At 42.0% G+C, this 24,382-nt stretch overlaps 1 protein-coding gene across 7 annotated transcripts in view; it reads left to right on the forward strand.

Moving 5' to 3' along the window:
* TTC3 (tetratricopeptide repeat domain 3) overlaps positions 1-22,112 on the forward strand; it is a 167,987-nt gene extending 145,875 nt beyond the window's left edge. For 4 of the 7 annotated variants that reach the window (XM_073668395.1, XM_073668400.1, XM_073668398.1 and 1 more), the window contains 11 exons: positions 2,764-2,903; positions 7,184-7,252; positions 8,523-8,622; positions 9,052-9,155; positions 9,362-9,440; positions 9,638-9,736; positions 10,197-10,528; positions 16,349-16,493; positions 16,583-16,714; positions 20,770-20,862; positions 21,053-22,111. In XM_073668395.1, the coding sequence (XP_073524496.1) occupies positions 2,764-2,903; positions 7,184-7,252; positions 8,523-8,622; positions 9,052-9,155; positions 9,362-9,440; positions 9,638-9,736; positions 10,197-10,528; positions 16,349-16,493; positions 16,583-16,714; positions 20,770-20,862; positions 21,053-21,160 (1,401 nt within the window). In that variant the 3' untranslated portion in view covers positions 21,161-22,111. Of the gene's footprint in view, positions 1-2,763; positions 2,904-7,183; positions 7,253-8,522; positions 8,623-9,051; positions 9,156-9,361; positions 9,441-9,637; positions 9,737-10,196; positions 10,529-16,348; positions 16,494-16,582; positions 16,715-20,769; positions 20,863-21,052 lie in introns of all 7 variants that reach the window. The other 3 variants (XM_073668396.1, XM_073668401.1, XM_073668397.1) reach the window with 3 other exon arrangements.
* The last annotated feature ends 2,270 nt before the right edge of the window (positions 22,113-24,382 follow it).

Consider the following 24,382-nt stretch of genomic DNA (forward strand, 5'->3'; position numbering starts at 1 on the left):
CTCACTTCTCTGCCCGTCTGAAGGGTAGACTGTGACGAGCATAGGGTCACCGTGTCTGATATAGACCCGATAACGCTATGCGGCCAGTCTGTCACTGTAATGCCACAACCAACATGGCTGCGGCACTACTGTGAGTGGCAGGTAATCTCCGTATGTTTATTTGCTGTTAAAACAGTGGCAAACATGCGGGCGGTGACTCGAGCTCCCGCCTGAACATCCAGAAAGTACTCGCTGAGCATCTCGATCCGTGTGATGCTTGGTCAAGTACCGAGCAGTTGCGAGCACACTCGCTCTTCACTAGTACTTAAGTAATTAACCAGAAAGGAGAGAGCAGCCACATCCCTCACTTGCTGTTACTTAACTGTATGAAGGCGGAGACAGTTACGCCAGCGCTGATTGGGTGCTGGGCTCACGTGTCACAACAACCGCACGAGAGCCTTGGGAATGCCAGTGTTGGAATGGCACCGGCACGGGAGGTGAGTATAAGCTTTTTTTATTTTATGGAAGGGTATGAGAAGGGGTTGTCCAAGTAGTGGACAACTTCTTTAAGGCAAAGGACTCTGCGGATAGCCATAATGTTGCTGAAAGCAATTACTGAGCACCCTACAGTGTCGAGAGACTCTGTGAGGAGATATTTACCTACGTGGGCAATTTGATCAGCGAGATCAGCTAGTTCGTCCAGAGGGGCTCCTGAATGGATGCCTTGATGAAGGAGCTTGGCCCAGGTGGAAACCAATTTGGACAACCTGGTGGAAGCGAAGGTGGGACAGAGCGAGGACTCCCCAGCCTCAAAGGCGGACTTAAACATTGAATCGCTGACCATCGGAAGCATTCTTGAGGGAGCCGCTATCTGAAAGAGGGAGGATCATGTTGGAAGATTGCTGGGAAACTGGAGGGGCCACAACAAGAGACTCAGCTCAAAGTTTGAGCAGGTCAGGTTGGAAACGGCACAGGTTATCCATATGTCTCCTTCTCTGAAAACGTTTGTTCAGGTGCTCCCACCCATTGGAAAATATCTAGTCAAACTCCTTATGTTTTGAAAACACTCAGGGAGGGCGTTTACTCTGTTAAAGAATACGGTTTGTTCCGTAGTGGGGAAGCCATGTTCCTTGATGTTGAGGGTCTGATTGATGGCCAGAATCAGACTGTCCACCATGTCCCGCAGCTTGCTCAGAATCAAGGTCCGAATCTGACTCCATGCCTGAAAGATAAAGCGAGAAGATTAATAACAAACAAGGCCCTAAAGAAAGAAACCAGTCTGGGAGCAGACCCATGTCTGCCTCCTACTGACACTAAGATAAAACTGATTAGCTTAGTGCCAGTTGGTGGATACACCCTGCTGGGCAGGAGCTAACTTTTTTTTTTGCCTAATGTCAGCCTCCTAGTGGCAGCAGCATACACCCATGGTCTACTGTGTCCCCCAATGAAGTAATAAAAGAGGGATTTTACGGTAAACCAAAAATCTTTTTTTTTTGGGCACTTCATTGCGGGACAAAGGAAATGCAACCTGACCAACTGCCGCTTGCAGCACCTTTCTTCCCAGACTCTGAACCCTGTAGAACTTTGAGAAGAGTGGACAGAAGACCGTGTAGCAGTTTTACAAACCTGCAAGTTCGATATCTGATGGTGTAGAGCCCAGGAAGCCTTCACTGCTCTAGTAGAATGAGCATTCACTCCCTAGCGGGGGCTCTTTGTTCTTGGCTTTGTAAGCTTCCAGGATGGCAGAACGAATCCAGTGTGCCATGGTCTCCTTAAAGATAAAGAGACTTCTGAGAGGTCCTTCTGGAATGACAGGGAATCTGAAGGAAGTCGTCACCTTCAGGTAGTGATCAGATCCAAAGAGTGTAAGGTTTTCTCTATAAGGGCACTTGAAAAAGGCTCTAGTCCAGCGATGAAACGCGTTGTGGAGGTAAAAACCATTCAACGCATCTTGGTCCTAAGGATTCTTCATTACAGAAGCGCAGCCGGATATCGTGTTATCTTCCAAATTGGTCAAAAAATGATGAATGTTGCTGAGATGAGAGCTGGGACAAGATCTGTCATGAAGACCCTTCCAAGGCTTGGTCCATCTATGATCCGTATCCGTGAGAAAATCATCTTCCTCTCTGTCTTTGCGCCATAAATGTGTCAGGCTCTGGGCAAGGCAAGGCGAACATGATAAAAAGGGCAAGGACCGTCCGCACCAGTGCCATAATACCAACTGTGTTAGAGAAGAAAAAGTCCTTCCGTCAAGACTAGCTAGAATACAGAATGACCCCTGGCTGAACTGGGGAGGAGACGACTTTTTTTCTAAGGTTGTAATTTTTAGTGGCAGCTGCGTACATCTTTGATTTCCTTTTATCCCCAATGAAACACCCAATAAACCACAATTTTAGAATTTTATCTTTTTTTTTTTTTTCCTCGTTACGGGGTTTATCAAAATTGTATGCCTTAATTGCATCAAGCAACAGAATAAAGGTAATGTCATTCATACCGGCCAGGGAGCACCATCACTGCAAAACCCCCAAAACAATGGTCTCCCTACTTCTAAAAAATGCCTTTAATAAAAATACATCCTATCCTGCTATATACAACCGCCATATGGATGTACCTGAGTTTGGGATGTTTTGTATGATATGTGGCAGATGTTTCCAGATGCCATGCCTGTATTCTAACCACATATATGGATATTTGATGGATGTTATTTTTTGTATATTTCCTTGCCTGTCTGTTTTTTTATATATGATCACGTATAAGGATGCATGTGATTCCCTCCCTCTGCAGATTGCAAAGAAAGAACTGGTTTATATGCAGCAGGATTATGAAAATGAGATGAAAAAATGGCAACAGGAAAGGAAAGAAAATCAGGAGAAGCTGAAGGCTCTGAAGAATACCATAAAATCAGTGACCGACTCTAATGAGAAGTGAGTGTTTCTCTGCAGCGGCTCCATAGTAATATCTGGTGTTCTGCGTTGGTTTATTAGCAGTGGTGTTGTATGGTGGTTTCTTTTATGTTGGAGGGACTTATTTTTCTCGGGCTCCTCATAGAGGGAAAAAGCATCTGGTCATTCTGCAGAGCTGCTTTTTTTTTTTTTTTTTATTCCTGGGACCTTTTGGGCAACAGCCTTGTGTCTGCTCAGGAATTGTTTTTATTGACATCCACTTAGTAAGTTTTATATTTTACTACATTTTTACTTTTTTTTCTTTCTAGATTCAGTTCTTCTGTTTTCTTCATTTTGTTTCCCTTCTGATCTCAAACGCCCACCTGAATACAATTTTATTTTTTTTTTTAGAAAATACAAAAAAAAAAAAAAAACAAAACCCTACAGATGCTCACACTGCCCCAGTGAATAATAAAATGGCCCACTCTACCCAAAAATTTAATTCAGCCTAGGGGGGGATACGCCTTCCTTACCTCTGATAGTTGGGGTGCGGATGGTACATCCTTCTGTTTGGTTTTTTTGTTTTTTTTTATCATTCTCCTTCAGTGACCATGTACCCCCATGTAGATGCCCAAGGACTGCAGAAGATGTCATGCCCACAGTTAGTGACCCCCTGTGGACCCAACAATCCTCAATATTGAGCCTCGGATCCCTAATTTTACAGGCGGATCAGGAATCCTATTTGACACTACCGACCTCACAGAAATTAATTATTTTAAAGTCTTTTTCTCTGACAATTTTGTAAATCACCTGAGGTCTAAGGGGTAACCTTTCTCCTTGTGGAGAGTGACATACCGGCTCTGGCATGCTAAGGTAAGGAGGCTTATTCGCCGAGCAATGCTCCTCTGGGAAATTTAATATTCAAATTGCCTCTTCAGAGAAAAAGAGGACTTGAACTCTATAGCGCCACCTATTGGAAGTAGCGATCCTATAAGTCACAATCAACCCTTTAACGAGTCGTGCAATATGACTTAGGATAAAAGCCAAATCAGAATCTGTTTGCTGCTTCCAATAGGTGGCGCTATAGAGTTCAAGTCCTCTTAAATTTCCCAGAGGAGCATTGCGCGGCGAATAAGTCTCGTTACCTTGGCATGCCAGAGCCAGTATGTCACTCTCCACAAGGAGGAACGTTACCCCTTAGACCTCAGTCCAGAGCGTCTCGCCTAGCCAAATCAGTTCTCATACTTTGCACTGACGAGGGGCAACAGCCCGAAACACCGTGTCTGCAAATTGAGATTCTGATTTGGCTTTTATCTTGAGTTATATTGCACGACTCGTTAAAGGGTTGATTGTGACTTGTAGGATTGCTGCTTCCAATAGGTGGCGCTATAGAGTTCAAGTCCTCCTTTTCTCTGAAATCGCCTGTGTGAAGCTAATCTCTTAGCAAGAAGTCCCCGCAAAGTCCCACTGTTAAAAAAAGACATGTACTGAAGCTGATGCAATTTCCCAAAGAACGCACCAACTGGCCTAAAGAGAAATGGAGAAACATTTTGTGGATTGATGAAAGTAAAATTGTTCTTTTTGGGTCCAAGGGCCGCAGACAGTTCATCAGACGACCCCAAACTCTTCATTAAAGTCACAGTACACTCTGAAGACAGTGAAGCATGGTGGTGCAAGCATCATGAGATGGGGATGTTTCTCTTACTATGGTACCGGACCTATTTACCGCATACCAGGGATCATGGACCAGTTTACATATATTAAAATACTTGAAGAGGTCATGTTGCCTCACGCTGAAGAGGCTATGCCCTTGAAATGGGTGTTTCAACAAGACAACGACCCTAAACACACCAGTAAACGAGCAAAATCTTGGTTCCAGTCCAACAAAATTGAGGTTATGGAGGGGCTAGCCCAATCCCCGGACCTTAACCCCTTACTTACCGGGGACGTATTAGTACGCATATTTGCGTGCCCCGGGTTCAGTGAGGGCTGCTGCGCTGAGCCCTCACTGAACGGAGCACATGTCAGCTGATTCTTACAGCTGACATGTGCCCGCAACAGCCATGGGTGGAATCGCGATCCACCCGCGGCTGTTAACATGTTAAATGCCGCTGTCAATCTCCGACAGCAGCATTTAACGCGCGCTTACGGGTAGCGCGTCATAAGCCCCGCCCACCGGCGACCCCGTCACGTGATTGCGGGTCGCCGATGGACGTGCATGACAACCCAGGGTCTGCAGCAGACGCCTGTGGTTGTCATGATCTTGTCGCTATGAGCGCCACCTAGTGGTCGGCGCTCATAGCACAGGACCATTTCTGCTGCATGCAGGGGACCTGCTCGTCCCCTGTATGTAGCAGAGGCGATCAGATAGTTGCTGCTTCTAGTCTCCTATGGAGACTATAGAAGCATGCAAAAAGTAAAAAAAAAAAGTTTTTAAAAATATAAAAAAAAATATAAAAGTTTAAATCACCCCCCTTTCGCCCCATTCAAAATAAAATATATAAAAAAAAAAACCACATACACATATTTGGTATCGCCGCGTTCAGAATCGCCCGATCTATCAATATAAAAAAAGAATTAATCCGATTGGTAAACGGCTTAACGAGAAAAAAATTCTAAACGCCAGAATTACGTTTTTTGGTCGCCGCAAAATTTCAATAAAATGCAATAACGGGCGATCAAAACATCGGATCTACCCCAAATGTTATCAATAAAAACGTCAGCCCGGCACGCAAAAAATAAGCCATCAACCAGCCCCAGATCACGAAAAATGGAGACGCTACGGGTCTTACAAAATGGCGCTATTTTTTTTTTTTTACCAAATTTTGGAATTTTTTTTCACCACTTAAATATAAAAGAACCTATACATGTTTGGTGTCTATGAACTCGTAATGACCTGTAGAATGAGAAGGGCAGGTCAGTTTTAGCATTCAGTGAACGTGGTAAAAAAAATAAATAAAAAACAACTGTGCTATTGCACTTTTTTTTGTAATTTCACCGCACTTGGAATTTTTTTCCCGTTTTCCCGTACAGGATATGGTAAAACTAGTAATGGCGTTGAAAAGTACAACTCGTCCCGCAAAAAATAAGCCCTCACATGGCCATATTGACCAAAAAATAAAAACGCTATGGCTCTGGGAACAAGGGGAGCAAAAACGAAAAATGCTCCGGGGCTTAAGGGGTTAATCTGATAGGACACTTGTGGGGTGACATCAAAAATGCAGTTTCTGAGGCAAAGCCAATTAATGCCAAAAGCTTGTGGGAAGTAGTCAAAGCCTCCTGGGCTGGAATAACAGGTGACAGGTGCCAGAAGTTGGTTGACTCTATGCAACATAGATGTGAAGCAGTTCTAAAAAGCTGTAGTTATACAACTAAATATTAGGTTAGTGATTCACAGGAATGCTAAATCCTCAAAAAAAGAAGAGTACATATTGTGAGTTTGTAAAGACAAATGCAGACATTGTTATTTTTTAGAACAGCCCAATGTTCATTTTTTGTTTTCTGTAAAGTAGTTAAAAATTATATACATTTCTCGTTCATGTTTTGAATTAGAAAACAGTGTGCAATGTTCCCAATGCTGGAAATAAAAACTAGTACAAAGATTTTGTGCTTAACTCATGTTTTTGAACACACTGCTATTGTTTTGACCACTACTGTATAAGTCACTTCATAGAAGTGATCCCTCACAAAAAAAAAAAGTACATTTTGTTGTAAGAATAAAAATTGTCGCTTAACTTTTAACCTTTCTAACATCCTAACAATAAAAAAGACCATTGAAAAAATGATGCTGAAGTTAAGTAGACACAGGGTAAATGTTATGTATTAACTAGTTTGTGTGGTATGGCTGGTTTAAGGGCATAAAAATGAAAAGTTCGAAAATGTGCAATTTTTTTTTTAAATTTTTGATAACTGCAAATTATACTACCCTAAATTTACTTTTTGCATAAAGTACAATGTGTCACATAAAACAGTCTCAGAATCCAGAGTTATTACGACACACGTCAGATTTGCAAAATTGGTAGGTTAAAACTGGGCTTTACATTGTGACGGCTTCTGTTGGTGCCACAGGACCCTTGTGCCCCCTGTCGACTTTATGATCAGGTTCTGATATATTTGGCAACTTGACACCATTTTTTATTTACTGGCAAAGTTACCTTTACGATGCAAATGTGAACAGAACTCCAGCTAAGGGGTAAAACTGACTTATTACTTTTTACATATCTTAAAGAGGATAAAGAATTCATCGCCTGAGCAGGTATCTCAGCCATGATCGGAGATCAACTACTTTTTAGCTAAAGTTGTTTTTTTTTTTATTCTCACAGATATGCTAGAGGTATAGAAGAGAAGAAGAAACAGTATGAAGTCTACATAGAGGAGTTTGCAAATATTCAGTAAGTTTAGGTGGCTGCTGTACTCTAAATGCTGCCCCCTGGTGGAAAGAAGAACTTTTCCAAATTAAAGGGTTTGTCCCAAGATAATAAGATAATTTAACCTCAACCTTCACTCCATTCTTTGACTATGGCATACATGTCAAAATCTGGCCCACAGAGTGGTTTTATTTGGCCTGCTACACCAGAACCACTACCCCTATGTGGGGCCCATTATACTGTATGGAGGACTATGTGGGGCCCATTATACTGTATGGAGGACTATGTGGGGCCCATTATACTGTATGGAGGACTATGTGGGGCCCATTATACTGTATGGAGGACTATGTGGGGCCCATTATACTGTATGGAGGACTATGTGGGGCCCATTATACTGTATGGAGGACTATGTGGGGCCCATTATACTGTATGGAGGACTATGTGGGGCCCATTATACTGTATGGAGGACTATGTGGGGCCCATTATACTGTATGGAGGACTATGTGGGGCCCATTATACTGTATGGAGGACTATGTGGGGCCCATTATACTGTATGGAGGACTATGTGGGGCCCATTATACTGTATGGAGGACTATGTGGGGCCCATTATTCTGTATGAAGGACTATGTGAGGCCCATTATTCTGTATGGAGGACTATGTGGGGCCCATTATTCTGTATGGAGGACTATGTGGGGCCCATTATACTGTATGGAGGACTATGTGGGGCCCATTATTCTGCATGGAGGACTATGTGTTGCCCATTATACTTTAAGAAGAACTTTGTGGGGCCAACTCTACTGTATACTGGTTGGCCTGTGACTTTGTCCAAGTTTTCCATTTTTGCCCTCTGTCTGTTTCAGTTTGACGTCCCTGATCTATGGGGTTGGCAGAAACATCCGAGTGCTGTACTCTGGCTCCTCCGTCAGTCCTATAGACCATGAATGGAACGAAGGTTGAGCCCGCACTCCTCTTCTCCATCCAATGCCCTGTTTTTGGGATCACAGGGGTCTGACCTCTGAGATCAGCAAGTTATCCCCCTATACTAAGGGGGAATTGGGAGAGAGCGGTCAGTCGAGGTGTATAAGCACCAGAAGCCATGATCTCCTATGATGTTTGGGATATCATAAAAGCGGTGACATTGGAGAGCACGCGGTGATTCTCTGTATGGACGATTGTAGTGATTGGGTTTTTTTTTTTTTGTATATTCCATCACAGGAAGGGTATACACAAATAAAATGATGGCACCGGCTGTGATTAATACAATTTTATATATATTTTTTTCTTCTTCTTACAGTTGCACTAAATTTGAAAATGAAAAGACAAAGCTGGAGAAACATATCGCTAAGCGAGGGGTGGACAAAGCGGAGGCGGCACAAAGGGCTGTGGTGGCCGAGGTAAGGGTCATTGTGTCCCCTATTATTCTCCGGAGCAGGGGAGGTCCCATAGGTCAGACCCCTAATCCCCATGACGTGAGGACTTTGTTATGGGAGTACCACTTATATCCACAGTTTCTAAGTCCCAATATGACTATAATTTTTTGATCCAACAGAAAGACCAAAAAGTATTTGAAAGGGAACCAGTCCTGGCCGCTATGGTGTCCTAAGCGAGTAACTGAGAAGCTGATTTTCAGGTTGTGCAGCAATCTTACATCTTAAGATTTGCATCATGTGTACTGCGGCTCCTCGCGCCCCTGACCATTGTCGATCCGTGTCGGGAAGAGCATGAATTTCATCGGACTCCTCCCGTAGAGCAAGATTCACTTTAAAAAAAAATATGTCCTTATTCCCTGATACAATGTTCTCTAATTATTCTTTCCTCTGTAGGTTATTGTCTTGGAAAACCAAAAACAAGCAGAGTTATTAAAACGGCAAATGAAAGTCTCCAACACAGAACAGAGCATCAAAATGCTAAAACCGATGGCCAAGAGGTGCAAAATATTTTGTTGTTTTTGGGGGGTTTTTTTTTTTGCAAAAAAAATAATTGAACGGTTGTGTTTTTGCTGCAAGAAAATGATGTCAACATGTGAACGCACCCTAAAGTCTCATTCATATTAATTGCAGTAGACGCTCATAGACTTTGCTGCTGTTATCGTGGAATGAAGTAACATTTCTGCTCTTCTTTTCCTCTTCACAGTAGTCCAGGAACTTTAGAACAGATTAATATTATGGAGTCGTCTCTAGTAAAACAGAAAAAAGAAATGGACATGTTGCAGGTTAGTTATTCATTATTATAAGGGGATTGTGCAGAATTAGAAAAAAACTGGACTCTTTATTCTAGAGACTGCGGCTTTTGTCCAGAAACTGATCACCGCTATGTCTTTCGAATATCTTCCATCTCTACTTTTCACATTGTAGAATTGGGACTATGGTATAAACCGACTTTTATCATTTGTACTAATTTCTATTTTAGTCTGAATTTGATGAAAAAATTGCGCCTCTGAAAAAACTTGTAAATTTGAGCGCTGCTGCAGCGAGTGTGTCTAGTGCCGCAAACCTGCCGGCGAGCGCTGTAAGTATACCGACATGGTGTGATCCATAACCTATGAACATATCGTAGATTTGCCGAGAACATGGCCGTAGATACATAGAACCTGCCGATGTTATACAACTGATATTTTTTCACACTTAAGTTTTCAATCAGATCATTTTTTACTGTGAAAGATGTCAAGATACATTCACATTTTAATTTGTTTTTAGAAACAATAAAAACTAAATAAAAGAAACACACAAATAAAAAAACATAAGTCAACCAAATAAAAGCTGCTTCACATTATCGGTCATCGTAGGATTTTTTCACACTTCTAATATTCGACGGTCACCGCTCTTCTGACCCGAACGCCATTACCCGATATATGCCGATCGGTTCAGGTCAGGAGGCTCGTGGCCACAGTCCGTACTCCTACTGTTAATATCGGATGTATAAAATTATCCTTTTCCATTTATTTCGCTTTATGGTTTTCTTATTTTAGGAGTCTTATATAAGTTCCCATCCTGTGTCCAGCAACCCCAATCCATCACCCATCAAACCAGAAAATCCAGTTCCTGTCAAATTCTCTGTAAAGAAAACCACTCCGAATAAAAAAGCCCAACAGAAAGTCGCTGATAAACCGCAAACGTGTCCTACATCGAATAGCCATAAACCCAAGACCCCAACTCCGTCTCCAGCAAAGGCTCCCTGGGCGACTGGTCCTGACAGAAGGGGAAATGGGCAACCGGAAACCAAATCGTCTCCATCTGCAAAACCCACAGTGTTTGATAAAATCATTAAGGAGCTGCATGATATATTTCCTCATTATAAAAGGTAACGGTGTGTCTGTGCCGATGTTCTCCACAACGCTTTTTACTGACTTTCTTGAGCCTTTGCACATATTTTTACAGCTCTTTTTGTCATTTAGAATTGTATTCTTTCGCTGCTTTCTTGTTGGCTCTCAGGCTTCGGGCCGTGACATCTTACAGCTTCTACTTGGTTGAGTGTTGAGGGTGCGTTGTGGTGGATTAATTGCTCGGAAAGGGACTTTCCAACTTTTCTGAAATTTGTTTTAAACCATTTACAATGGTATAAAATAACAAAAGGAGTGATGTCAGTGACTTCTGCTCGTATGCCAACACTACAATGGTTGCCAGCAGTTGTCTATTCAACCCTCTCCAGAGATGTCATGTCATCTCCACTGAAGCGAATGGCTATCCTTGGCCAACAACTCGCCCATCATCATTACAAACCATGATTGGCTACAGCGGTCACGAATTGCTGTAACCCAGGGAAGCATAGATATCTTCCAGACCTGTGCTGTAAAGAGCTGAATGTGGATGTCTTATACAGTCGGCTTCTGGCTCTAACAGCAGCGATCATACCGAGCTCCAGTCATTGCTGTTTAACCCCTTAACATTTGACGTACTAATACGCGTCTGTGCCCTGGGACTTAAGAGCCAGACCCGTATTAGTACGTCATGGCGATCGCGCGCACACACAGGCTGTGCGGGCGCGATCGCCGCCGGGTGTCAGCTGATTGTCACAGCTGACACCCAGTACTATGTGTAGTGAGCGGTCCTGCACCGCTCCCAGCACATTAACCCCCGCGATGCTGTGATCGCAGTCGATCGCAGCATTGCGGTGGCAAGGGGAGGTGATCGCAGATACTCACCTCCTCTTCCGGCTTCCAGCGCTGACTGCCGTGGCTTCCAGGATGTTGCCATGACGACCCGATGTCGTCATGACAGCCCAATGTCGTCATGACAACATCCGGGTCACCAGACAGCAGGAAGATTTTTTGGACATGCGCAGTGCATCTCCAAACAATCTTCTCCCTGTCCAGCGCTGACAGCCTGCATGGCACAGGGATGGTGCTGCATTCCTGTGCCATGCAGGCGATCAGAGAAAAAAAGTGAAAGTCCCACAGTGGGACAAAGTAATAAAGTATAAAAACTATCAGAAAGTGAAAAAAAAAATAAAAAAAAAATTGTAAAAATATAAATAAAAAAAAAAATAAATAAAAATAATCCACCAAAAATAAAAATATAATGTACCCATCAATAAATATTATTATAAAAAAAAACAATAAAAGTACACATATTTGGTATCGCCGCGTCCGGAACAACCTGACCTATAAAACTGTCACACTAGTTAACCCCTTCAGTGAATACGGTAAAAAAAAAAAAAAAAAAACGAAGTAAAAAACAATGCTTTATCACCATACCGCCAAACAAAAAATGGAATAACACGCGATCAAAAAGACAAATATAAATAAAAATGGTACCGCTGAAAACGTCATCTCGTCCCGCAAAAAACAAGCTGCCATACAGCTCCATCAGCCGAAAAATAAAAAAGTTATAGCTCTCAGAATAAAGCTATGCTAAAAAATAATTTTTTCTATAAAATTGCTTTTATTATGTAAAAGTGCAAAACATAGAAATACGATATAAATGTGGTACCGCTGTAAACGTACTGACCCGAAGAATAAAGCTGCCTTATCAATTTTACCTCACGCGGAACAGAATAAAAGAAAAAAAGTTAAAAAAAAACAATTCCTGAATTGTTGGTTTTTGTTTATTCTGCCTCCCAAAAATCGGAATAGAAAGCGATCAGAAAATGTCACGTGCCTGAAAATGGCACCAATAACAACGTCAAGTCATCCCGCAAAAAACGAGCCGTCACATGACTGTCTGCCAAAATCTGGAAAAATTATAGCTCTCAAAATATGGCGATGCAAAAACTAGATTTTACAAAAAATGCGACTTTTAGTGTGTGACAGCTGTCAGTCATAAAAACCCCATATGATTCTGGTATCACTGTAATCGCACCGACCCGAAGAATAAGGTCGTCTAATCACTTATACCGCATGAGGAACGGCGTAAAAAATAAACTCTCAGGTTAGGGTTGTGCTAGGGTTAGGGTTGTGCTAGGGTTAGGGTTGTGCTAGGGTTAGGGTTGTGCTAGGGTTAGGGTTGTGCTAGGGTTAGGGTTGTGCTAGGGTTAGGGTTGTGCTAGGGTTAGGGTTGTGCTACGGTTAGGGTTGTGCTACGGTTAGGGTTGTGCTACGGTTAGGGTTGTGCTACGGTTAGGGTTGTGCTACGGTTAGGGTTGTGTTAGGGTTAGGGCTGGGGTTGGGGTTAGGGTTGTGATGGGGTTGGGATTTTTTTCAAAAGTAAGAAAAAAAGATGACGATATGGCGACTAGTGTTGAGCGCAAGTGCTCGCTACTTGAGTTTGCATCGGGTGTTCTGGTATGCATTGAGTATCGTGGGTATTTGAGTGACATGCTCGAGTCTCCGCCCCATATGCTTCACGGCCCAAAAAACTTTGCGGGGATTGCCTGCCATGCACGAGCGATCCCCGCATGTGTTTTTTTGGGTGTCTAATAACCGTGAAACATCCGGGCGGGGACTCGAGCATGTCACTCGAGCACACGCAGTACATGGTGCATACCTGAGTACCCGATGCAAACTCAAGTAGCGAGCACTTGCGCTCAAGACTAATGACAACTTATTCAATATGATGACCTAATTTTATCAAATTCTGTGTCGTACCTCTGGGTTCAAAATGTTCACTATACACCTTAATAAAATCCTTTAGGGGTATAGTTTCCAAAATGGCGTCACTTGTGGGGGAGCTCCACTGTTTAGGCACATCACGGGCTCTCCAAACGCGACATGGTGTCCGCTAACAAATTGAATGGAAAAAAGTATTTTTTTTCCATTTTTTCATTTTTACAAATCAATTTGTGAAGCACCTGGGGGTTCCAACTGCTCACTATGCATCTAGATAGGTGCCTTGGGGGGTCTAGTTTCCAAAATGGGGTCACTTGTGGGGGAGCTCCAATGTTTGGGCACACAGGGACTCTCCAAATGCAACATGGTGTCCGCTAACAAATTGTCGGCTCTAATTGTTAGCGGACACCATGTTGCAGTTTGGAGCTGCCCCTGTGTGCCCAAACATTGGAGCTCCCCCACAAGTGACCCCATTTTGGAAACTAGACCCCCCAAGGCACCTATCTAGATGCATAGTGAGCACTTGGAACCCCCAGGTGCTTCACAAATTGATTCATAAAAATGAAAAAGTGTTGTTTTTTTTCAATTTTTCATTTTTACGAATCAATTTGTGAAGCACCTGGGGGTTCCAAGTGCTCACTATGCATCTAGATAGGTGCCTTGGGGGGTCTAGTTTCCAAAATGGGGTCACTTGTGGGGGAGCTCCAATGTTTGGAGAGCCCCTGTGTGCCCAAACGCAACATGGCATCCGCTAATTATTCAAGCAAATTTTACAATCAAAAAGTCAAATGGCGCTCCTTCCCTTCCGAGCCCTGCCGTGCGCCCAAACAGTGTTTTTTCCCCACATATGGGGTATCTGCGTGCCCAGGGGAAATTGCACAACAAATTTTGGGGTCCATTTTTTCTTGTTACCCCTGTGAAAAAAAAAAAAAATTGGGTCTAAAGTAACATTTTTGTGAAAAAGTTAAATGTTAATTTTTTTCTTCCACATTAGAAAAATTCCTGTGAAGCACCTGAAGGGTTAATAAGCTTCTTGAATGTGTTTTTGAGCATCTTGAGGGGTGCAGTTTTTAGAATTGTGTCACTTTTGGGTATTTTCTGTCATAAAGACCCCTCAAACTCACTTCAAATGTGATGTGGTCCCTAAAAAAAAAATGGTTTTGTAAATTTTGTTGGAAAAATGAGAAATCGCTGGTCAACTTTTAACCCTTATAGCTTCCTAACAAAAAAAAATTTTGGTTCCAAAATTGTGCTGATGTAAAGTAGACATGTGGGAAATGTTATTTATTAACTCTTTTGTGTGACATATCTCTCTGATTTAACCCCTTACTTACCGGGGTCGTATTAGTACGCATATTTGCGTGCCCCGGGTTCAGTGAGGGCTGCTGCGCTGAGCTCTCACTGAACGGAGCACATGTCAGCTGATTCTTACAGCTGACATGTGCCCGCAACAGCCGCGGGTGGAATCGCGATCCACCCGCGGCTGTTAACCAGTTAAATGCTGCTGTCAATCTCCGACAGCAGCATTTAACGCGCGCTTCCGGGTAGCGCGTCATAAGCCCCGCCCACCGGCGACCCCGTCACGTGATCGCGGGTCGCCGATGGGCGTGCATGACAACCCAGGGTCTGCAGCAGACGCCTGTGGTTGTCATGATCTTGTCGCTATGAGCGCCACCTAGTGGTCGGCGCTCATAGCACAGGACCATTTCTGCTGCATGCAGGGGACCTGCTCGTCCCCTGTATGTAGCAGAGGCGATCAGATAGTTGCTGCTTCTAGTCTCCTATGGAGACTATAGAAGCATGCAAAAAGTAAAAAAAAAAAGTTTTTAAAAATATAAAAAAAAATATAAAAGTTTAAATCACCCCCCTTTCGCCCCATTCAAAATAAAATATATAAAAAAAAAAACCACATACACATATTTGGTATCGCCGCGTTCAGAATCGCCCGATCTATCAATATAAAAAAAGAATTATTCCGATCGGTAAACGGCGTAGCGAGAAAAAAATTCTAAACGCCAGAATTACGTTTTTTGGTCGCCGCAAAATTGCAATAAAATGCAATAACGGGCGATCAAAACATCGGATTTACCCCAAATGTTATCAATAAAAACGTCAGCCTGGCACGCAAAAAATAAGCCATCAACCAGCCCCAGATCACGAAAAATGGAGACGCTACGGGTCTTAAAAAATGGCGCTATTTTTTTTTTTTTTTTTTTTACCAAATTTTGGAATTTTTTTTCACCACTTAAATATAAAAGAACCTATACATGTTTGGTGTCTATGAACTCGTAATGACCTGTAGAATAAGAAGGGCAGGTCAGTTTTAGCATTCAATGAACATGGTAAAAAAAATAAATAAAAAACAACTGTGGTATTGCACTTTTTTTGCAATTTTACCGCACTTGGAATTTTTTTCCAGTTTTCCCGTACAGGATATGATAAAACTAGTAATGGCGTTGAAAAGTACAACTCGTCCCGCAAAAAATAAGCCCTCACATGGCCATATTGACCAAAAAATAAAAACGCTATGGCTCTGGGAACAAGGGGAGCAAAAACGAAAAATGCTCCGGGGCTTAAGGGGTTAAGGGCATAAAAATTCAAATTTTGAAAATTGCTAAATTTTCAAAATTTTCGCCAAATTTCCGTTTTTTTTCACAAATAAACGCAAGTCATATCGAAGAAATTTTACCACAATCATGAAGTACAATATGTCACGAAAAAACAGTCTCAGAATCAGGGGGATCCGTTGAAGCGTTCCAGAGTAATTACCTCATAAAGTGACAGTGGTCAGAATTGTAAAAATTGGCCTGGTCATTAATGTGCAAACCACCCTCGGGGGTTAAGGGGTTAACCATATTTTTTACAGCGGTATTTGATACCACCACTATAAAGAAGTTAGCAGGAGAACAAATGAAGTTATGTCTCTCTGCGATTCCTTTGCTTTATTATCGGGTCCCTACGATTTAGCTGGGTGGGAGAGTACAGATACAGGTGCATTGTACAAAACTTCACTCATGACATTTTATTGGGATTCATTGTGCTTTCCTACTATGACCATACTGGGCTTTAATTCCAGCTCCCGCATCGTCATCTTAGCTGAAACTTAACTAATCAACGTGACTCTTGTCTTTGTGCAGTGCCGAACTCGCCAACTTCATCAAGCATTTCCGCGTTAGAAATAACGGGACTCTCTCCGGCTTGTCGCATGAAGAAATTATTTCTCGGGTGACAGAACACATACTGGACTGCCAGACCAAGAGCCCGCCGCCTCCCGCCGCACAGGTAAGGGGACGTCTGTCTGAGCCATTAGTCAAGCCTTTTTATATTTTTTCTTTTTACGGTAACGGATCTATAATTAATTTTTTTTACAGATGACAGCAGGACTGAACGTGTCTAATTCTTCATCCGGCATTGCCCAGCCTTCTCCACCCCAGCCAAAGCAGCCGTGGAGGGTGGTCACCGGAGGAGCCAGAAACAAATGGCAAAATTCTGATGATTTAGAGGTGGGTTATGATCAGACCTATACAATATGGCTACAAAAGCTGATTCTGAACTGAGCAGAAAATCTACATCAAACCATACACACAATATGTGAAAAATGTACGACAGAAGGGTAATATCGACATGTGTGAACGGCAGACCATACGGAAGTATAGAAAACCAAAAAGTGAAAACACCGAACATATGGCCATAGAAAAATCAGAACAGAAGAAGGTCATGAAAGTAAAAAAACCTTTATTTTACACACAATTGGTTAAATGGTGGCACTGGAGAAAACGGGTGCCCACACTACATAAAGAAATATATATATATATATATATATATATATATATATATATATATATATATATATATATATATATATATATACACTGTGTTCCAAATTGTTATGCAGATAATATTTTCTCAGATTTTCCCAAATTACCTATATGAATTGCAGTCATTGTAATTTTCCAGTCAAATAACTATTAGAGTACAATTGAAAGGTTTTTGTACAAACTGCCTATGATAACAGTATATTTAAAAAAAAATACAAAACTCAAACTGCACTCAAAATGCATGTTCCAAATTATTATGCACAGCAGAGTTTTCAACCTTTTCATTTTAATAAAGAACAAAAAAAATGGTCATTTTTGAAATTATAAGCATTAGCAGGTTATTACAAACTGAAATCAAAGAGTTTTCAACTCAAAACTTTATTCTAGGTGATGTTACATTTGCACATAGGACCCCTTGTTCGAAAGGAGCTTCTGAACTCTCTCGTCCATTGAATTTGTCAGGTTTTGGATGGTTTCTGCTTCAATTGTTTTGCATGAGGACAGAATACCCTCCCAGAGCTGTTGCTTAGATGTGAGCTGCCTCCCGCCATCATAGACACTCCTTTTGATGATGCTCCAGAGGTTCTCAATGGGGTTGAGGTCAGGGTAGCCTTAAGTTTGTCCCCTTTTATGCCCACAGCAGCCAGAGATGCAGATGTGTTATGTGCAGCATGAGACGGGGCATTATCATGCATGAAATGATCTTTCTGCGGAATGCACGGTTCTTCTTCTTGAACCATGGAAGGAAGTGCTGTTTGAGAAACTCAACATACATTATGGAGTTCATCTTTACCCCTCCAGGGATCCTAAAAGGGACGACAATCTCTCTCCCCATGATTCCAGCCCAAAACATTACTCCACCTCCTCCTTGTTAGCGCCGTAGCCGTGTTTGCATGGGGTGTCCATCAACCAGCCATCCTCCACTTCATCCTTCTGGACCATCGAGATCATTTCATGCATGATAATGCCCCGTCTCATGCTGCACATAACACATCTGCATCTCTGGCTGCTATGGGCATAAAAGGGGACAAACTTATGGTGTGGCACCCATGCTCCCCTGACCTCAACCCCATTGAGAACCTCTGGAGCATCATCAAAAGGAGTGTCTATGATGGCGGGAGGCAGTTCACATCTAAGCAACAGCTCTGGGAGGGTATTCTGTCCTCATGCAAAACAATTAAAGCAGAAACCATCCAAAACCTGACAAATTCAATGGACGAGAGAGTTCAGAAGCTCCTTTCGAACATGGGGTCCTATGTGCAAATGTAACATCACCTAGAATAAAGTTTTGAGGTGAAAACTGTTTGATTTCAGTTTGTAATAACCTGCTAATGCTTATAATTTCAAAAATGACCATTTTTTTGTTCTTTATTAAAATGAAAAGGTTAAAAACTCTGCTGTGCATAATAATTTGGAACACAGTGTATATATTATTTTTATATATAAAAAGACATGAACAGTCTAGAATTTTAACGGTAGGTTAATTTTAACATTGAGAGATAAAATATCCCAAGAAAATCACATTGTATAAATTTGATAATTTTTTTTGCATTTTGCAGTGAGAAATAAGTATTTGATCCCCTACAAACCATTATGAGTTCTGGCTCCTACAGACCAGTTAGGATCTCCTAATCAACTCGTTACCTGTATTAAAGACAGCTGTCTTACATAGTCAGCTGTATAAAAGACTCGTGTCCACAGACTCAATCAGTCAGACTCTAACCTCTACAACATGGGCAAGACCAAAGAGCTTCTAAGGATGTCAGGGACAAGATCATAGACCTGCACAAAGCTGGAATGGGCTACAAGACTATAAGTAAGACGCTGGGTGAGGAGGAGACAACTGTTGGTGCAATAGTAAGAAAATGGAAGAAATACAAAATGACTGTCAATCGACATCGATCTGGGGCACCATGCAAAATCTCACCTCGTGGGGTATTCTTGATGAGGAAGGTGAGAGATCAGCCTAAAACTACGGGGGGTGAACTTGTTAATGATCTCAAGTCAGCTGGGACCACAGTCACCAAGAAAACCATTAGTAACACATTATGCCGTAAAGGTTTAAAACCCTTCAGTGCCCACAGGGTCCCCCTGCTCAAGAAGGCACATGTGCAGGCCTGTCTGAAGTTTGCCGATGAACACCTGGATGATTCTGTGAGTTATTGGGAGAAGGTGCTGTGATCAGATGAGACAAAAATTGAGCTCTTCGGCATTAACTCAACTCGCCGTGTTTGGAGGAAGATAGAGGAGTACAACCCTAAGAACATCATCCCAACCGTGAAACATTATACTGTGAGAGTGCTTTTCTGCAATGGGGACATGACGACTGCACCGTACTGAGGGGGAAGATGGATGGGGTCATGTATCGTGAGATTTTTGCCAACAACCTCCTTCCCTCAGTATAAGCATTGAAGATGGGTCGTGGCTGTCAGCAAGATAATGACACATACAGAAAAGGCAACAAAGGTGAGGCTCAAAAAGAAGAACAGTAAGGTCATGGAGTGGCCTAGCCAGTCTCCAGACCTTAATCCCATAGAAAACTTATGGAGGGAGTTAAAGCTCCGAGTTGCCAAGCGACAGCCTCAAAATCTGAATGATTTAGAGATGATCTGCAAAGAGGAGTGGACCAAAACTCCTCCTGACATGTGCGCAACCCTCATCATCAACTACAAGCAACGTCTGACTGCTGTGCTGCCAACAAGGGTTTTGCCACCAAGTATTGTGTTGTTTGCCAGAGGGATCAAATACTTATTTCTCACTGCAAAATGCAAAAAAAAATTAGCTAATTTATACAATGTGATTTTCTTGTTTGTTTTTTTTGGATATTCTATCTCTCAATGTTAAAATTAACCTACCCTTAAAATTATAGACTGTTCTTGTCTTTGTCAGTGGGCAAACTTCCAAAAACAGCAAGGGATCAAATACTTATTTTCCCCACTGTATATTATATTATATTAATACCTAAAGTAGAGAAACAAAACCACTTTGTGCCACAGAGAAAAGACATGTGCTAAAAAAGGGGATAAATGGATGAAAAGGTACATAATATAAGGTATATAAATGTATACAGACTATTGATAAGAGCAAGGGAGAGTGATGGATGAATAAGGGGTGCTTAGTTGACTGTGGAACAAGAACATTATAGATACTGGAAGATATTGATAAAAGATCATGAAATAAGTGAAATATTAAATAAACCCACAGGAGCATGACTAATGATAAAAAAGCAAAGTCACGATGGTCCCAAAAAAAAGTATATTTAGTCACTTTTCAATAGGACTGAAGTATGTAATAACTCACTTGTCCATGGACTTGTGTAAATCTAATAGCCAATATAACCCTTGATGCACAAAACACTATGAATGGATGGGAATCCTGCAAATACCCATCAGATGTTAGTTTCATAGGACTATCTATATAAATCATAGAGCGCATGTTAGGCGGAGAGGTGCAAAGGAGATGTTTAGGAGTAATACCTGGTGGTCCAGAGAACAAGAGTGTGGTGCACACCCCGACGCGCGTTTCGGAATTATCCTTCATCAGGGGGTGATACAATATGGCGTCTCTCCCCTGGGACTGGGTATGGTGTGTGCAGATGCTACCACCAGTGAGAAGGGCATGAGCAGACGAGAAGTATGGGGAGAGTGGATCGCTTCTCCCCCGATTATACACTATTGACCTAATCACACAGGAACCCCCTGAATGCAGATTGATCTAATGTATACGGTTATCTCTTACAGTCCTTTGGTGAAGACCCCTGTATAATCTGCCATGATGAGTTAAAACAATTCCCGGTGCACAAGCTGGACTGCGGTCACTACTTCCACAAGCATGTGAGTACCGGATGGGACGGGTCTGCAGGCAATATGGCCGGGAGATCTTTTTGATATATTGTAATTCCTCCTGTGAGCCTTACTCGTCCTCTCTTCTCTCTGCTGTTATTCTTGCGTTGTAGCCATTAATGCCGCGTTCTTATTTAGAGCTGGTCCGGCCTCTCATCACATTATCATCGTGTTTCTGTAGTGTATCAAGACCTGGCTCCACACACAGAGCACTTGTCCCACCTGCCGTGAACACGCTCTCCTACCAGAAGACTTCCCGGTCCTCGCAGGAAGGATGAGAACCGCGTAGCACCGATCCTGACCATCCCATGTGTACGACGACTGCCACGGCCGAAACGCAGCAAAGGACAAAAGCCACAAATGCCCCATAATGACATTTTTTGCAATGTTACACGTCAGATCTGTGTGCAGTTTCTCGTGCGAATCATACCTGTAGGGCTGGAAACACACAGCAGGTTTCTGGGCCTTTTCTTGTTTAGGGTCAGATGAGCATTACATTTTCTAGGCTAATCTTCCTCTGACTTAAAAAGAGTTAAAATATATATACAGGGTGGGCCATTTATATGTATATACCTAAATTAAATGGGAATGGTTGGTGATATCAACTTCCTGTTTGTGGCACATTAGTATATGGGAGGGGGGAAACTTTTCCAGATGGGTGGTGACCATGGCGGTCATTTTGAAGTCGGCCATTTTGGATCCAACTTTATTTTTTTCAACGGGAAGAGGGTCATGTGACACATCAGACTTATTGAGAATTTCATAAGAAAAACAACGGTGTGCTTGGTTTTATCGTAACTTTATTCTTTCATGAGTTTTTTACTAGTTTATGACCACTTATAAAATGTGTTCAAAGTGCTGCCCATTGTGTTGGATTGTCAATGCAACCCTCTTCTCCCACTCTTGACACAGTGATAGCAACACCGCAGAAGAAATGCCAGCACAGGCTTCCAGTATCCATTGTTTCAGATGCTGCACATCTCGTATCTTCACAGCATAGACAATTGGCTTCAGATGACCCCAAAGATAAAAGTCTAAGGGGGTCAGATCGGGAGACCTTGGTGGCCATTCCACTGGCCCACGACGACCAATCCACTTTCCAGGAAACTGTTCATGTAGGAATGCTCGGACCTGACACCCATAATGTGGTGGTGACCATCTTGCTGGAAAAACTCATGGAACGTACCATCTTAAGTTTGATGCGTCACATGACCCTCTTCCCATTGAAAAAAATAAAGTTGGATCCAAAATGGCCGACTTCAAAATGGCTGCCATGGTCACCACCCATCTGGAAAAGTTTTCCCCCTCCCATGTGCCACAAACAGGAAGTTGATATCACCAACCATTCCCATTTAATTTTGGTGTATCCTTATAAATGGCCCACCCTGTAGATCACACACGCGATTGCAGTCAAAATGCTCTTTTGACTTCTTGCATCTACTTGTCCTGTGCCTTCCTGTCGGCTTTATTGTTTCTGTGCCGTTTGGACTCCTGGTATTAGCACAAGTGCTCACTGCTGCAATGTTGCTTTTCACCTAAAGGGGGCAGGAATTTGTAATTGGTTGTGTATGGCTTCTTATTGGCGGCTAGTAGGAATCACAGAGGCGCTGGTTCGTGGGACTGATCGATCGGTGCCTACCAACAATGGCCGGAGGGTTCTCTCCCCTATACATAAATCAGGAAAAACATTACAGAACTTGTCATCAGAAAATCTCACTGATTCACTAGTAACTCATCCTTTACTCTAAGTACAGTGATACATAGAGGCTGTAGAAGACAATATTTTTTTTTTAGAAGCCCTATTGCAAAAATTATTTTAAGCCCCCCAATGAAAAAAAAATTAATACAAGCCCTTAAAGGTAACCTGTCAACTTGAAAAATGCTATTTAACAGCAGATATAGGGTTAATATAGAGCAAATAGCATTATGAGGCCGTCCAGTGCAGTTCTAAGAAGATAATTAACTTATTTCCCCACTGGAGCCGCCAACTTTCAGAAGGAAGAGAAATGGGTTACAGATGCGCTCACTGACAGATTCACTGGTAACTCATTCTGCAACCTGCTATGTACTCAAATACATAAAGACTGTAGAAAAAGTTCTTTTTTTTTGTCTTTTTTTTTTTATCCGATTTATAAAAAAAAAAACAGTAAGGTGTCCACATCAGTTACATGGTTGTCTCATTCTATAACATTGGCCATATGTTAATTTTATTAGAAGCGGTGGCTTACCCTATTGTTTTATTAGTCAACCTGTAGATGCAGGTCACACATTGAGCATTTTACTACAAAGTGTATTTTTATTGTACCCAGTGTATTTTTTTTTCTTTAAAGCTCAGTGCATTATTTTTTTTTTCTTCCAGTTTGCACTTTGTTATAGGGAGGCTATACATTAAAACCTTTTGGGACATTTGACCTCACCCATGTATATCATTTTTATATAAATCATAATCCTAGTCTGTATTTTCTAAAATATTCTTTAAAATAAAAACATAAGATAATGACCCCCCCCAAAAAAATTATTCCACTTATATATTCAGAAATAACTATTCAGTTAAAGTCATGTGTATATATATCTATTTTTTACTTTTTTAAAAATTACTGAAGTTTCCTGCACTATATATTCACGTCTTTAAAGCTTTCTCCATACCTGCACCTCCCAAAACACCTACGGGCGATCTTCCCTAGTGATGGGTGCAGGATGCCAGAATGAAAATAAATATGTGGACATCCTTCAGCCACCACAAGGTATACGGTGTATACAGTCACCTCAATAAAAACATTGAAACCTCAAGTGAAACATAAAATCCCAAAGTGTTGATCCAGAGGAAGGTAAATCCCCCCCCCCATGTGGCACATGCTAATTGCCCCATATGAGGGGGGGAATTCCTTCCCAGCTCCAGATATATGGCTGCCAGAATAAATCCCTGGATTTTTTTTTAGTAAGGCGTCCAGGTCCAGATTAATAACTAGAGGCCACATTACACAAATAAGGAGGCGTTATATTATGGCTACACACTATGACTGCGGCTTTCTCTATATTCACTTGTTTTGCTTTTTTTTCGAAGAAAGTTTTGTTTGGCAGTAAAATACATTTCTTTTCCCTTAATTTTATGGTTGTTATTGTAATTTTTTCTCAGTTTAGATGAATGTATATGCTGATAAATTATGTAGTACAAGTGCTTACAGGGTTATTCTCTTGTATCTTCAGGAGCGCCCTGCTCCCCAGATTTCCCAGGGGTCAGTACGCTCCTGATGATTGGCAGTGCGGACCAGCGGCATGGCTACACGATTAGCCCAAACTGAGTTCCCTCACATAAGTAGAGGAAGCCGCATCTGAGGAGCGCAGGGGCACTGAAGCTCCTCGCCTACGAGACCAACCGACCCTACAGAGATGGTTGGTAACCTAGGCAACAAGCGGTAAACAATAGAATTTAAAATCCCTTTGTTCGCAAATGGAAATGTACAAAAAAAAAAAAAAAGCGCGGGAGCGACGCTGAGCTGGATAACCCTTA

Source organism: Phyllobates terribilis, unplaced genomic scaffold (genome assembly GCF_046119375.1).
Source record: "Phyllobates terribilis strain yellow unplaced genomic scaffold, ASM4611937v1 Scaffold_2__4_contigs__length_985480577, whole genome shotgun sequence".
In the NCBI taxonomy this organism is placed as follows: Eukaryota; Metazoa; Chordata; class Amphibia; order Anura; family Dendrobatidae; genus Phyllobates; species Phyllobates terribilis.